General features: G+C 35.7%; 2 protein-coding genes across 4 annotated transcripts in view; both read right to left on the bottom strand.

The window, feature by feature from the left end:
* Window positions 1-4,423: 4,423 nt before the first annotated feature.
* LOC119067914 lies at window positions 4,424-5,579 on the bottom strand. The gene is made up of 2 exons (XM_037171214.1): window positions 5,456-5,579; window positions 4,424-5,192 (listed from the first exon to the last, which is right to left on the bottom strand). The coding sequence occupies exon 2, from the start codon at window positions 5,189-5,191 to the stop codon at window positions 4,613-4,615; it is 579 nt and encodes a 192-aa protein (XP_037027109.1). The 5' UTR covers window position 5,192; window positions 5,456-5,579; the 3' UTR covers window positions 4,424-4,612.
* Window positions 5,580-12,158: 6,579 nt separating this feature from the next.
* LOC119067912 (cadherin-99C) overlaps window positions 12,159-13,606 on the bottom strand; it is a 99,062-nt gene continuing 97,614 nt past the window's right edge. For all 3 annotated transcript variants that reach the window (XM_037171210.1, XM_037171211.1, XM_037171212.1), the window contains exon 13: window positions 12,159-13,518. In XM_037171210.1, coding sequence (XP_037027105.1) covers window positions 13,374-13,518 — 145 coding nt within the window. In that variant the 3' untranslated portion in view covers window positions 12,159-13,373. The remainder of the gene's footprint in view (window positions 13,519-13,606) is intronic.

Here is a 13,606-nt window from a genome sequence, read left to right as displayed (position 1 = left end):
CAACTGCCAAAAATGTAATCGAGAATATTTCGGATATCGTGTCAATGTATCAAAGTAAGATTCGACGAACATGATCGACATTGGCGGCAGAGTTGGATCGGTTATCCGAAAAACCGAAAATTTCGGTTCGGATTGAACCGAACCGAGAATTTCGGTTCGGATTGAACCGAACCGAAATTTTCGGTTCGGTTTGAACCGAACCGAAAACTTTGGTTTTGTCGTAAAACAATATGAAATGAAGGCAGACTCGTCAAAATTGATTGATTTCATTATGAACTAAACAAAAAGAAGTAAATGTAGCAATTGCATGCGATTTTTGTGAGAAAACGAATTTGACAAGAACTTATGAGATTTTCAATTCTCAATAAAAGTATCATGCAATTGCTCCATTTACTTCTTTTTAGTTAGTTCATAATGAAATCAATCAATTTTGACGAGTCTGCCTTCATTTCATATTGTTTTACGACAAAACCAAAGTTTTCGGTTCGGTTCAAACCGAACCGAAAATTTCGGTTCGGTTCAATCCGAACCGAAATTCTCGGTTCGGTTCAATCCGAACCGAAATTTTCGGTTTTTCGGATAACCGATCCAACTCTGATTGGCGCCTTGGTAGAGGTGAAAAATCAGCAGTGGCTTTGCATATGCTTAAGAATAAAGGTCACACTATGGACATCAAAAACTTGCATTTAGTTAAAGAAGTTAATGATCAACGCAAGTTGCGGGTGAGGTGACATAACTACACGGTCAATATCGTCAGGAACGATATTATCGTTTTTTAGACGATAGTATCGTCTAAAAAACGATAGTATCGTTTTTTGGACGATATTATCGTTTTTTAGACGATAGTATCGTCTAAAAAACGATAGTATCGTTTTTTGGACGATAGTATCGTTTTTTAGACGATACTATCGTCTAAAAAACGATAATATCGTCTAAAAAAATTTCATCCAGGACGATAATATCGTCTAAAATTATAAATTTTAAAATATTTTCAGGACGATATTATCGTTTTCTTGACGATATTATTGTTTAAAAAAACGATAATATCGTTTTTAACCGATAATATCGTTTTTTTGGACGATACTATCGTTTTTTTGGACGATACTATCGTTTTTTTGATGATACTATCGTTTTTTGACGATAATATCGTCCTGGATGAAAATATCCGCTGGACGATATTATCGTTATTTTCTTTTTCTGAACAAATTTATCGTTATTTTGGACGATATTATCGTCCTGGTCGATAATTTTTGGGACGATAATATCGTTCTGGACGATAGTATCGTCCAGAACGATAATATCGTTTTTAATTTATTAATTTTTTTAAATTTGAGACGATAATATCGTCCAGGACGATAATATCGTTTTTAATTTATTTAAAATAAAAATTCTAGACGATAATATCGTCCTGGGCGATATTATCGTTCTGGATGGTTGTTGAAGACGAAACACAAAATCTTGTAGATAAACACCTTTTTATAGACGGCAAATATATATTAAAAATTGGTTCATTTGGTTCCGTAAATTTAAATTTTATAATAGAAAAATTACACAGACTAATTATGAGACGATGCGAGAAAAAAAAAATTAACTCCTAAGTTCCGACACCGTTCCGGCGCCCGGCTCGCATTGCGGCCCTCCGCTTCGCTCCGGGGCAATGGGCCGGATCGCTCGGCGTGTTAAAACGCTTTTTATGTACAATCTAAGTTGGTATTCATTTCGTAAAAAGATGAATTATTTAGGGACGAACTAAACGCCTTTTTTAAACACTGATGTGTAGGTGATTTCCTCTGACAATTGTTTTTTGATATTTTGGAAGAGAATTCGGTTCTTGCTGCACCTCTGAGTAAAATTAAGTCCTGGACAATATTACCACCCAAAACTAAACGATAATATCGTCCTGGGCGATATTATCGTTTTTTTAAACGATAGTATCGTGCTGGACGATATTATCATTTAAGAAAACGATAATATCGCCCAGGACGATACTATCGTCCAGACAATATTTTAGAATTTTCCAATTTAGACGATATTATCGTCCTGGATGAAAATTTTTTGGACGATAATATCGTTTTTTTGGACGATAGTATCGTCTAAAAAACGATAATATCGTTTTTTAGACGATACTATCGTCCAAAAAACGATATTATCGTTTTTTTTGACGATACTATCGTCTAAAAACGATATTATCGTTTTTTTTGACGATACTATCGTCTAAAAACGATATTATCGTTTTTTAGACGATAATATCGTTTTTTAGATGATAGTATCGTCCAAAAAAACGATAATATCGTTCCTGACGATATTGACGGTGTCGAAATGTCCCGCCACCCAAGTTGCGATTCTATGAAGCCATTTACGTTCATAAAAATCGTTCTAACTTGATGAACGGTGATTTGGGCAATGTTAATTCGCCACTCTTGACTCTCTTTAAAGAGATCCAGAAGGAACGTACTGTTTTTGACATTGATGTTACAATTTTTGAATAAGTTGAGTCACACAGATACTTGTTTTGTTTGAAAGTATTCTTGTCAATAGAATGGTTCTCCCTTTGTCTTAAATTTTAGACGATACATATTGTATGCTGAATTATATTTAGTTTGAAACGACTCTTGAAGATGGTCACATTGTGATCGAAACCGTAGGTTGAATAAATAAATGTTTGGTACAATTAAAAATTGGTTGTGTTTTAAACCCAAAACTAGAAACTTATGTAATCATAGAAGCCCAGATTTTCAAGTAATCATTCATTGCTGTGATTAAATCGGAAAATTTAGTTTTGTGTCGGTTTTGTAATAATTCACTGAATTTCGCTGAGTTGTTTTTTTTTTGTAACAGTGGTGAAAAGTCACCACAGAACCAATGAAAAAAGACCCTTTATATCAAGGTTCTAAAGGAACAGGTTAACACACCCACGAAGGCAAGTGACACCAACTTTGGTAAACGCACTCTTTACAAATTTTGTAAAAATTCAGCTTGAACAAAATAATTTTTTCTTGTTAAGTTGAAGTCGTCATTAGTTATTTATTATTTACACAGAATTTTTATTTACGTTTAATGGTTCAGATGTTCAGAAGGAGTGGTGAAAAGTATTTCACCACTAGTGACGAAAAACATATATGAAAATCCATTTCACCACTAGTGGTGAAAAGTGAAACATAAAAAAAACAGAGAGAAAAAGACCCAAATCACGCATGAAAAATTTCAGTTTTCGTAGCGCAGTTGCAGAAATAAATTTTCATAAACGTAGACGACGCCACAGAGAAATATTAGTGTCACCGCCTTCGTGATCAATTCAGAGGTGTATCAACCTGCTCTTTCAGAACCTTGCTTTATACGTCACCCAATAAGGTATGAGAAAGTTCACTTTTCGCAGCGCTGTTGCAGAATAGTTATTTGTGAACTCAAAGTTGAATAATGTCGCCAATGAACAGACGAGTTATGTGGAAGTGTGCAGGTTTGTAATGCTTAGAAAGACGCTGACACACATACCCAAAAAAGGTCGAAAGGTCATTGTATGGAAGCGCTAGACAAAAGTAGTATGTGGTTTTTGGCTTCGGAATTTCTTGGACAGCAACAACTAAAAAATTTGTCAATGTATAGTAAAGAGTGCCAGGAGTCCTACGATACTACGGAAGACGTTGCTGTCCAAGGTTGTGACAAGAAATTGAAAAAATTAGACTAATTTGGAGATCCATAGAGATCCACAAAGCCAATATAAAACGAAAAAAAAACAGAGTCCCTTGCTTCTGGGTGATCCGACGAATGCATTTCATTCGGACAGCCTCAAATCTATTTTTTTTTACATTGAATGTGATAATATCAATCTAAAATAGCAAATTACTCGAGCCAAAGGCAAGGGTTGCCAACCCAACAAATCGCTAAAATAGTTATTTTCGTATCTGTTGCGAATTGTAGATTTTAGACCTATTTGTGAGTTGTAGCCGGAACAAAGTGAGGGCGACAAGCGAAAGTACCGTCCACAACATTTACAATTTTTCATACAAACGGACCTAATTACGAGAAAAATTCCGTAGTTTTGTCTCGTGGAATTAAAAACACTTTCCCCTAGCTTAAAAGACTTTTTCCCCCGACGCATCTCACCTTAGGCACACATACGGAGAAAACACGATTTTGTCAGCACCAGCGGTAGTCCTAAGATTTACATACGAGCGGAGCGAGAAAAGCATTTATCACCATAAATAACTATTATTTGTACTGTAGATAGATTCACCAAAGTAAAGAAAAGGTGGTTAAATCTTTGTCTGAATCTAGCCGAACTATCTGTTTCCTTTATCACTGATTTCATGGGTGTGAAACTACACATATTTATTGAAATGAAAAGTGCTAAAAATTTTCATAGAAAAAACCAATTTCAAAGGTTCATCAATTTTTATTGATTTAAAAAACTTACGAGCTAAAAAATAGCTAAATTTTATATTTTGTGAAAAGACTTTGGAAACTGTAAAAGGTCGCAAAACAGAAACGCGGGTTCAACCACACTGGACGATAATGTGGATAATATCAATTTTCATATCATATAAAAGATTCGACGCTTGTGATGATTGTCGTTCCCGTAATGTGGTCAATTTTATTTTTTGGTGAAAAATCATCAGAAGTGATGCGTTTCTCCATCGATACATCTATCTCTAATTACAAATGGATTGAGAAGAGTGTCTACATCGATTTTACCGAATGCAATTTTGGAATCATCAACGCTAACACATTTCGGTCCTCCCGATATAGAGATACACCTATCCTTTCCGAAGTACCAGCCAGGTGAATGTATAGCTTTTCCATTGAATAATCTCAACCTCAACTTTTTCGTTGCATCTGTTTCATGTGCAACTTTTCCTTCACTCATTGCTTCAGCCAATTTTATACCAACTCCAACTCCTGCAGCCGCTATTGGTTCTCGTGTCTTACCCAACAATGTCATGAAAATAGTAATTGCTTGCGCGGTAGCTTCGATAATTGGCTCTGTCACTTGTATGCCATCGTATTCATTGTCTCCATTCCATACTCTTCCTTCAATTGTAAACCAAACTTTACCCACCTTGAACGTTGCACAATGTCCTGGTCGGACTAGATTCTGGTAATACAAAGGGCTAACTTGGCACAACGCAATATTGAGTGGGACTTCAGTTTCATTGTATATCGACACTGTTGATCCCATTTCCGTTATCACCATACTATATGTAGAAAATTGATCAATTAACACAGTGCCGAGCCGACAGTACTAGTCAGATTTCGGCTCCCTGGATTTTTGTTACGGAGTCAGGGAACACCTCAAAAAAAAATGTATAAAAGAAAAGATAAAATTCTAGATTTTTAGAATTTTTTTGGCAGGTATGTTCTGACTCCTTAACAGCAATCGAGGGAGCCGAAGTTCTTAAGTTCTTAAGTGTGTTAAATATGATCATTCGTTATCTAATTTTTCGATATTTATAATTACCAGCAGATTGTTTAAATGTTACGACACAATAAAAGGATATTCTGCACAGGTTTTATTTGAATAATGCGATTTAAGTTGAATATTTTTCATTTGAGTTGTTCAACACCGAAAATATAAATGACAACAAACATTTGAAGTTTGAATGTGAAATCCAGTGGAAAGTGGAATATGATCAACAAGTCATTGATTGAAGCGCGAATAACTTGAAAATTTCATTTTGAATCATAAAAACTCAACAGACAACGAACAATTTGGGAACGGTAAATACTGGCGACGGATGCGAAAACAGGTGTTCACGTAGCTTGACATATTGTGAATTTTTGGCAATGACTAAGGCTAAGTGCAACTGCTCCTAGCATGAACACTACTTTAACAAATGTCCAATTTGGAGGCTTTTGTGATTAGAGCTACGGCTCAACATTGATTGTATTATGTGTTTTAAGTCATACAACGAAACAAGTCTACTGTATCTACTGTGTCTTCATCAGCCACCAAATATTTTTCTTATGTTCATGCTAGGAGCAGTGCGTTGCTAAGTGGAAATATTGCAATCAACAACATTAATTGAAGCTCAACTGCTGCACAACGTTGAAACACTCATCCGAACTGGTAGGCCTGTTCGGATAGTGACGATGACTATTGTCGAAAAAGACGTCTAATGTAGACAGTCTGTGTAAGTTGTTCTCTCTTTTTAGCCCCGTACGAAGTACTGGGGGCTTATAAGATTAATATGCCGTTTGTAACACGTCGAATTGGAAGCAGACAGTAAGGGCAAAGCATTTGGCTATGTTCATAGATGACGAATCAGCAATAAAAACAAGGCATCAGAACAGTCGGAGCGTTTGCTGCGACTTAGCCCCGTACAACCCGTAATCCTATTTCGTCCGCAACCATAATACGTCCGTAGCCCTAATAGGCCCTAATAAACCCTAATACGTCTACAACCCTCTAATGCGTCTGTTACCAAAATGCAAGTCAAGTTGGGCACTGTCAAATTTACTGAAACTGTTCATTTTTAAAATTGCGCATAGCGCAATTACGAAAGCCCGTACGAAGTACCTCTCAAATAAAACCAACAATTTACGACATTATTTTAGAAACCCAAAATTTTTTGCCAACTTTCCATTGGGTATTCAATTACCTCTCAAATGAAACAAAAACTAGCAAAATCGGTTGAGATTTACTCGATTTATGTGCAAAGAGCACTTAGGGTCGAGTAGCGGCCTTAGTGCAAGGGTCCAAATTTGAAACTTTTTTTGCCATCATTCTATTCGGCATTCAATTATCTCTCAAATGAAACAAAAACTAGCAAAATCGGATGAGATTTACTCGATTTATGTGCAAAAAACACTTAGGGCCGAGTAACGACCTTTGAGCCCTCCCAACAAGCCCACGTTGCATCTTACCCAAAAACAATGTTCAGCAACTTTGTTCTACTCGTCAATACCTTTCATTTGATATATCACAAGCAGCTATTGCGTGCGTATTTCGGTAGTTATCGTCGAAAGACTGAAAAACACCTATAGGGCCCTAGCTCTGGAGGGGCCGACCCTACCATGCCCATTTTCGAACTTGACCTTACTTTTGTCGATACCAATCGGGGGAAAAAAAGAATTTTGAAAAAAGGTTGGGATTTACTCAAGCTAGAGGGGTCACGGACGGACGGACGGACGGACATTTTTTTTATTGCGGATTCGTCATCTATGAACATAACCAAATGCTTTGCCCTTACTGTCTGCTTCCAATTCGACGTGTTACAAACGGCATATTAATCTTATAAGCCCCCAGTACTTCGTACGGGGCTAAAAATGTCCGTCCGTCCGTCCGTGACCCCTCTAGCTTGAGTAAATCACAACCTTTTTTCAAAATTCTTTTTTTCCCCGACTGGTATCGACAAAAGTAAGGTCAAGTTCGAAAATGGGCATGGTAGGGTCGGCCACTCCCGAGCTAGGACCCTATAGGTGTTTTTCAGTCTTTGGACGATATCTACCGAAATACGCACGCAATAGCTGCTTGTGATATATCAAATGAAAGGTATTGACGAGTAGAACAAAGTTGCTGAACATTGTTTTTGGGTAAGATGCAACGTGGGCTTGTTGGGAGGGCTCAAAGGTCGTTACTCGGCCCTAAGTGTTTTTTGCACATAAATCGAGTAAATCTCATCCGATTTTGCTAGTTTAAGTTTTTTATGGAAGGTAATTGAATACCGAAAAGAACGTGACGAAAAAAGTTTCAAATTTGGGCCCTTGGACTAAGGCCGCTACTCGGCCCTAAGTGTTTTTTGCACATAAATCGAGTAAATTTCATCCGATTTTGCAAGTTTTTGTTTCATTTGAGAGATAATTGAATGCCGAATAGAATGATGGCAAAAAAAAGTTTGAAATTTGGGCCCGTGCACTAAGGCCGCTACTCGGCCCTAAGTGTTTTTTGCACATAAATCGAGTAAATCTCATCCGATTTTGCTAGTTTTTGTTTCATTTGAGAGATAATTGAATGCCGAATAGAATGATGGCAAAAAAAGTTTCAAATTTGGGCCCTTGGGCTAAGGCCGCTACTCGGCCCTAAGTGTTTTTTGCACATAAATCGAGTAAATTTCATCCGATTTTGCAAGTTTTTGTTTAATTTGAGAGATAATTGAATGCCGAATAGAATGATGGCAAAAAAAGTTTCAAATTTGGGCCCGTGCACTAAGGCCGCTACTCGGCCCTAAGTGTTTTTTGCACATAAATCGAGTAAATTTCATCCGATTTTGCTAGTTTTTGTTTCATTTGAGAGATAATTGAATGCCGAATAGAATGATGGCAAAAAAAGTTTCAAATTTGGGTCCTTGGACTAAGGCCGCTACTCGGCCCTAAGTGTTTTTTTGCACATAAATCGAGTAAATCTCAACCGATTTTGCTAGTTTTTACTTCATTTGAGAGGTAATTGAATACCCAATGGTTGGCAAAAAATTTTGGGTTTCTAAAATAATGTCGTAAATTGTTGGTTTTATTTGAAAGGTACTTCGTACGGGCTTTCGTAATTGCGCTATGCGCAATTTTAAAAATGAACAGTTTCAGTAAATTTGACAATGCCCAACTTGACTTGCATTTTGGTAACAGACGCATTAGAGGGTTGTAGACGTATTAGGGTTCCGGGCTTATTAGGGCTACGGACGTATTATGGTTGCGGACGAAATAGGATTACGGGTTGTACGGGGATAAGTCGCAGCAAACGGTGTCGGGGAATCTCGCACACGCGAACCATAGTATGCGTCCTTTTACGACATATAACGAAAAGTCATGATTGTGCGAGATTCACTATTTAGAGGTGAGTCTCGCACACCATGAATTGTGTGGTGTGCGAGACTACCCTACCCCCAGCAAACGCTCCGACTGTTCTGATGCCTTGTTTTTAAATTAATAATTCCAAGTTTAGTAATGAATGTGTTATACAAATTAGAGAATTGATAAAAATTAACATGGCGTCACAAGCAACGCCATATGTTTATCAACTCTATCTCTGCTACAATAAAATGAAGTCTTTGATTCGATTAGTTTCCACTACTCGATTGAGTTGACAGTGCGCAGATTTGAATCCAGATACGTTAAACAAACCAAAGTTGATTGATCGTTTCAAGTCAAGTGAAGTTAAACATCGAAGTATAGTACGGCATACCGTCAAAAGTATTACCCGATATTCTCTTCCTACAAGTTTGTCATAGATGACACTGGGTTTGACGTTCAGCTTACAACTATCACAGCAAAAGATTACGGTAGCGTCTCCAAGACTAAATCCATAAACCGTAGACCAAAAAAATACTTGGTCACTCCTTCACTTCAACACACAAGTTTTATTCAAGGTTATCAGTACTTTTTCCCTGAAAAATAAAAAAATGGTTTCACACTATTTCCAGCCGGTTAATATTGCCGACGTCATTAATATAACTCGCACCTCATTCGCGACCACAAACATATAGTAAAAATGGTATACTAAATATAAAATTGAAATCAATTGAATCTCCTGAAAAAATCGACACACTTGCACGGTGAGCTTGAAAAAAGTTTGAATAAAACAGCAAAAGTGTTTGTGATTTCGAGACAAAACTTTTTTGTTCCGGCACGGTAAATTTAAAAAATATTGTTGCCTACGAGTACATACATCTTTATCTTAATCGATGGACAACATGATTCTAGGTAAAAAATCGTTCTACTGTGTGCCTCTAAAATCTCTGGTTTACACCCCACAAATACTTTGCACAACCAAAGTGAATATGCAAGAACTTTTTTTATTTAAACTTTTTTCAAGCTCACCGTGTACTCATAAGGTTTTTAATTGGTCGGAATATTCGGAAATAAGACTACTTTCGGCCTCCTCGAAATGAAAGACTTTCATTCAACCAATGCTCTCTCTCTCTGAGCGTTGATTCAACAGTGTCAACATAGGCTTGATTTCCACTTATAAAAAAACACTCCGTTTTGCCTCCGTTTAGCTAAACTACATCTATTTTCTATTGTTTAAAGTGTAAACAAAGAGAAAACATAATGATTTTTTCGTAAGTGGAAATCAAGACTTAAGTTCATTAAATATTACCAATTTATTGTATAAGCATAAGCTGGATAGAACGTCAGTAAGGGGTAGGAATATCTGATAGGAATAGGAATTCCTAGTGTAACTGAATTTGTTCTCAGAGTCCTGGCCTCCTGGAGGTTCAACGTTTCTAAAAATTCGAAAATTCCATTCGTTGACAATTGGTGATAACAGATAATTGGACTCATTTTCTGTTTAGAAGAGTAAAAGACCAATACTTTAGAACGAATCCCGTTGCAAATATTTAATATGAACACTATTTGCACCCGAGTATTGTTCATATTGACTATTTGCACTCGACTTTTTAAAACTATCGGAAATAATTGAAAAATCATTGTTCGGAAGCTGTGCAAATTATATTATCGAAAATGATGCTCGCACAATTCGCTGCAAATTGTATAAAGATAGTGTCTGGTTTGATCCAACTGAAGTCTATAGCTTCTATAAACTGTGTTAGGAAGGACTCTTGTTTATTGCTACTGAATTCATCCTTCTACAAACTTTGTAAGGAAGGAGTCTGGTTTGTTCCAACTGAAACTATCCTTCTACAAACTGTGTAAGTAAGGACTTTCGTTTGTTGCTACTGAATTCATCCTTCTACAAACTGTGTAAAGAAGGAGTTTGGTTTGTTCCTACTGAAGTCATCCCTCTACAATTTGTGTAAGGAAGGACTTTTGTTTGTTCCTACTGAATTCATCCTTCTAGAAACTTTGTCAGGATAAAGTATGGTTTGTGCAAATAGCGTTCATATTGACTATTTGCACCCGAGTGCAAATTTCATATTGACTATTTGCACTCGGGTGAAAATAGCATCTGCCTATGTAAATTCTATTTTAAGGTATGTACGTTATAGAAATTTACCAAATAATAGATGCAAATGCAGACAAATATTGGTAGTATCAAGACCGATAACCGGTTCACATCGGTTGATCATAGCTAAAGTTGCTCTCCAATGAACGGTCAGAAAGAAATGCAATTTCAAAATAAAATATTTATTCAAACTTTCGTATTGTTCAGCTATACAAATACAAAAATACGATTTGTTTTTCCTTCTTCGTTATAAATCTAATTAGAACTATTCGTTTTAATTGAATATTTTGTTTTTTGTTTAATTACTTTTTACATATTCGACTAATGACTAATTATGTACACAAACATTCATGTAAGCTTGTTGCAGTTGTCGTTCTTTTTTTTTAATTAAAACACAAATTTCATATTTTCCGATGATCTACAGTTTCTAGAGTTTTAACACTAAAATGTTGACTTAAGTTTATATTTATAAATTACTTAGGCACTTAAGAAATCATCGTTTGTGATTCGTTTTTTTTTATTTCTTTTCATTATGCTACTAGTTTTGCTGTAATCATCAATTTATAAATGCTAAAAGAAAAAAAAATTATTAAAAGAAACTTAACGTTTGTTGTTTGTAGTAAAATGAGCATTTAAAAATTGCGTTTACGATACAATATTCGTTTTATAATATGAGTTAAAATTGGTAAGCCCTCCGGTAAACCTCACACTTAACTCTCGTCTTTTTTCAGTGTTGTGTAAAAGTCGCAAATATAAAAAATATTTTCTATTTTACAAAACTTAATTTCTATCAATGTCCACTCCCTTATTCTGCAAACGGTTTATTTCAATATTCGGAATGCAGGGTCCATATGATTTATAAGTCTTTCAGTTCAAAATTATCTAAATTATTTCAATTAAATCCATTAAATCATATCGCCATCCAATTAACTCCTGGTCACATCGTCTAGAAAAACTTAAATATAAATAAAAAAACAAAAAAAGAAAAGAAAAATCATTTCAATGCAAAATCCGATTTTAAACAAAAATCTGTCGTAAATGCAATAAATTTTAATGAAATTTATCACTTGAGGTTCTTGTTTAAAATGGGACTGTGTTTGCTTTTCAAATATTGTTAAAATTAGTGTGAGCTTGATGTGATTCCAAGAAATTTATCGCAAATATATCTATTTCGATCCCTATCATTGTGAGTTGTAACTAACATATTGGATGCAGTTGGTTGAGTGATAGCAATTTGATTTTCAAGTCGCTGATTCAGTTTGCAGGTGAAAAACGGTTATTTACATAACAATAAGGGATAAAAAGTTGAAAAGTAGAGTTTTCCTGCGAATGTTGTTGATCCGAGGCAAAGCCGAGGTCAATAAACACACGAAAACGAGACGTTTCAACTTTTATCCCGAGTTATGTAATGGATTGTACATGCTTTTGTAACCTAATCCAAATTTCTTGTTTTCCCTAGGTGTGTAATAGGCCACTTTCGACCCTAGGGAAAACAAAAGCATGTAAAAATCATTGAAAATAGTCTATATGGTGCGTTTACAAGAATTCAAAATGGTGTAACTATACAAAAATATCCATATGGCCAGTTCGTTCACATTTTAATGCAACACGGAACGTTCACGTATTTTGACTGACACGTTCGGAGAACTTTAAATTTTTATTAAACTTGGAAATATTCAATTTTAATTATCCAAATTCAGATTCACATTCTGCGCATATTTTGAGTACAGTTGCCTTCATTCTACGTATATTGAACTCAAATGTCAAAAGTGATTTGCACAAACTGTTTACACACGTCAAGCGTTTGGCTAGGGGGATTCCTAGTCTCATGATCAAATACCATGTTAAATACGATTGAAACTTTCACAAAAAATTCTAAAACTTCCAGAATTTTCTACAAAAAAAAAGTTGCGAGAAAGTTAGGACTTTAACAAATTTTTTAAGAATTATTTCTGTTTAAATTACCCTTCGGAACTCCATAACGTTGAAAAGCAAAGCAATAAAAAAAATCGGACTGACTCCCTTCCCTAACCAACAGCAAACATTCAAAATATCACAAAATTGTTTGCTGTTAACAAATAATTTCTTTCACAAACATTTCGTCCGCATACTTTCATTGTACTGTAACAATGAACTTGACTTGAAATAGGAAGGTGCGGTATGAAAATTGTTAACTTTGCTGATTACTCAGTCTACAGTCCCACATGGTACAAAATAGAAACCGAAAATAAATACAACGTCTGGGTGTGCAAACTATATTTTCTGTGGATTAATGCATTTCGTCGCATCAAAATCAAATTGTTACCGCTCAACGACTATGCTCTATCCACGACATAGTAAAGTGAACACAGGCAGGAACTTACCATGATCCAAATTTACTCTCACTTGAAATTCATTGCGTTCATTCTATAAAGTCAACTACTTACGTCTAGGTCCCTAATTTGACCTTCCGAAAATGCAACGCTCCTGACTGTGTTTACTTAACTACGTCGTGCTTAATCTAATATGATGACGTCACACAGAGTGAATCAGCATTTTATTACAATTCAGTTGTCGTTTCCACCTCCGATCGATCCAAATCATTGAGATAAGCGAATCCCAGCTGGGAGTAATCTCTTTTGCCGAACGTTACGTTCTCATTGACACTGGAATGGTTGTGATTGTATAGGCTATCACCGTTTTGGCTGCAATGTTTTTTGGTTATTATTTTTCGGTAAAAAGTTTCAGCTGAGGTTAGACTAGATATGCGCGCCGGCTTAGATTTTCGGAACT

Source organism: Bradysia coprophila (assembly GCF_014529535.1).
Source record: "Bradysia coprophila strain Holo2 chromosome X unlocalized genomic scaffold, BU_Bcop_v1 contig_130, whole genome shotgun sequence".
Classification (NCBI taxonomy): domain Eukaryota; kingdom Metazoa; phylum Arthropoda; class Insecta; order Diptera; family Sciaridae; genus Bradysia; species Bradysia coprophila.
The sequence above is the reverse complement of the archived record's forward strand: the minus strand, read 5'-3'. Positions and strand labels throughout refer to the sequence as shown.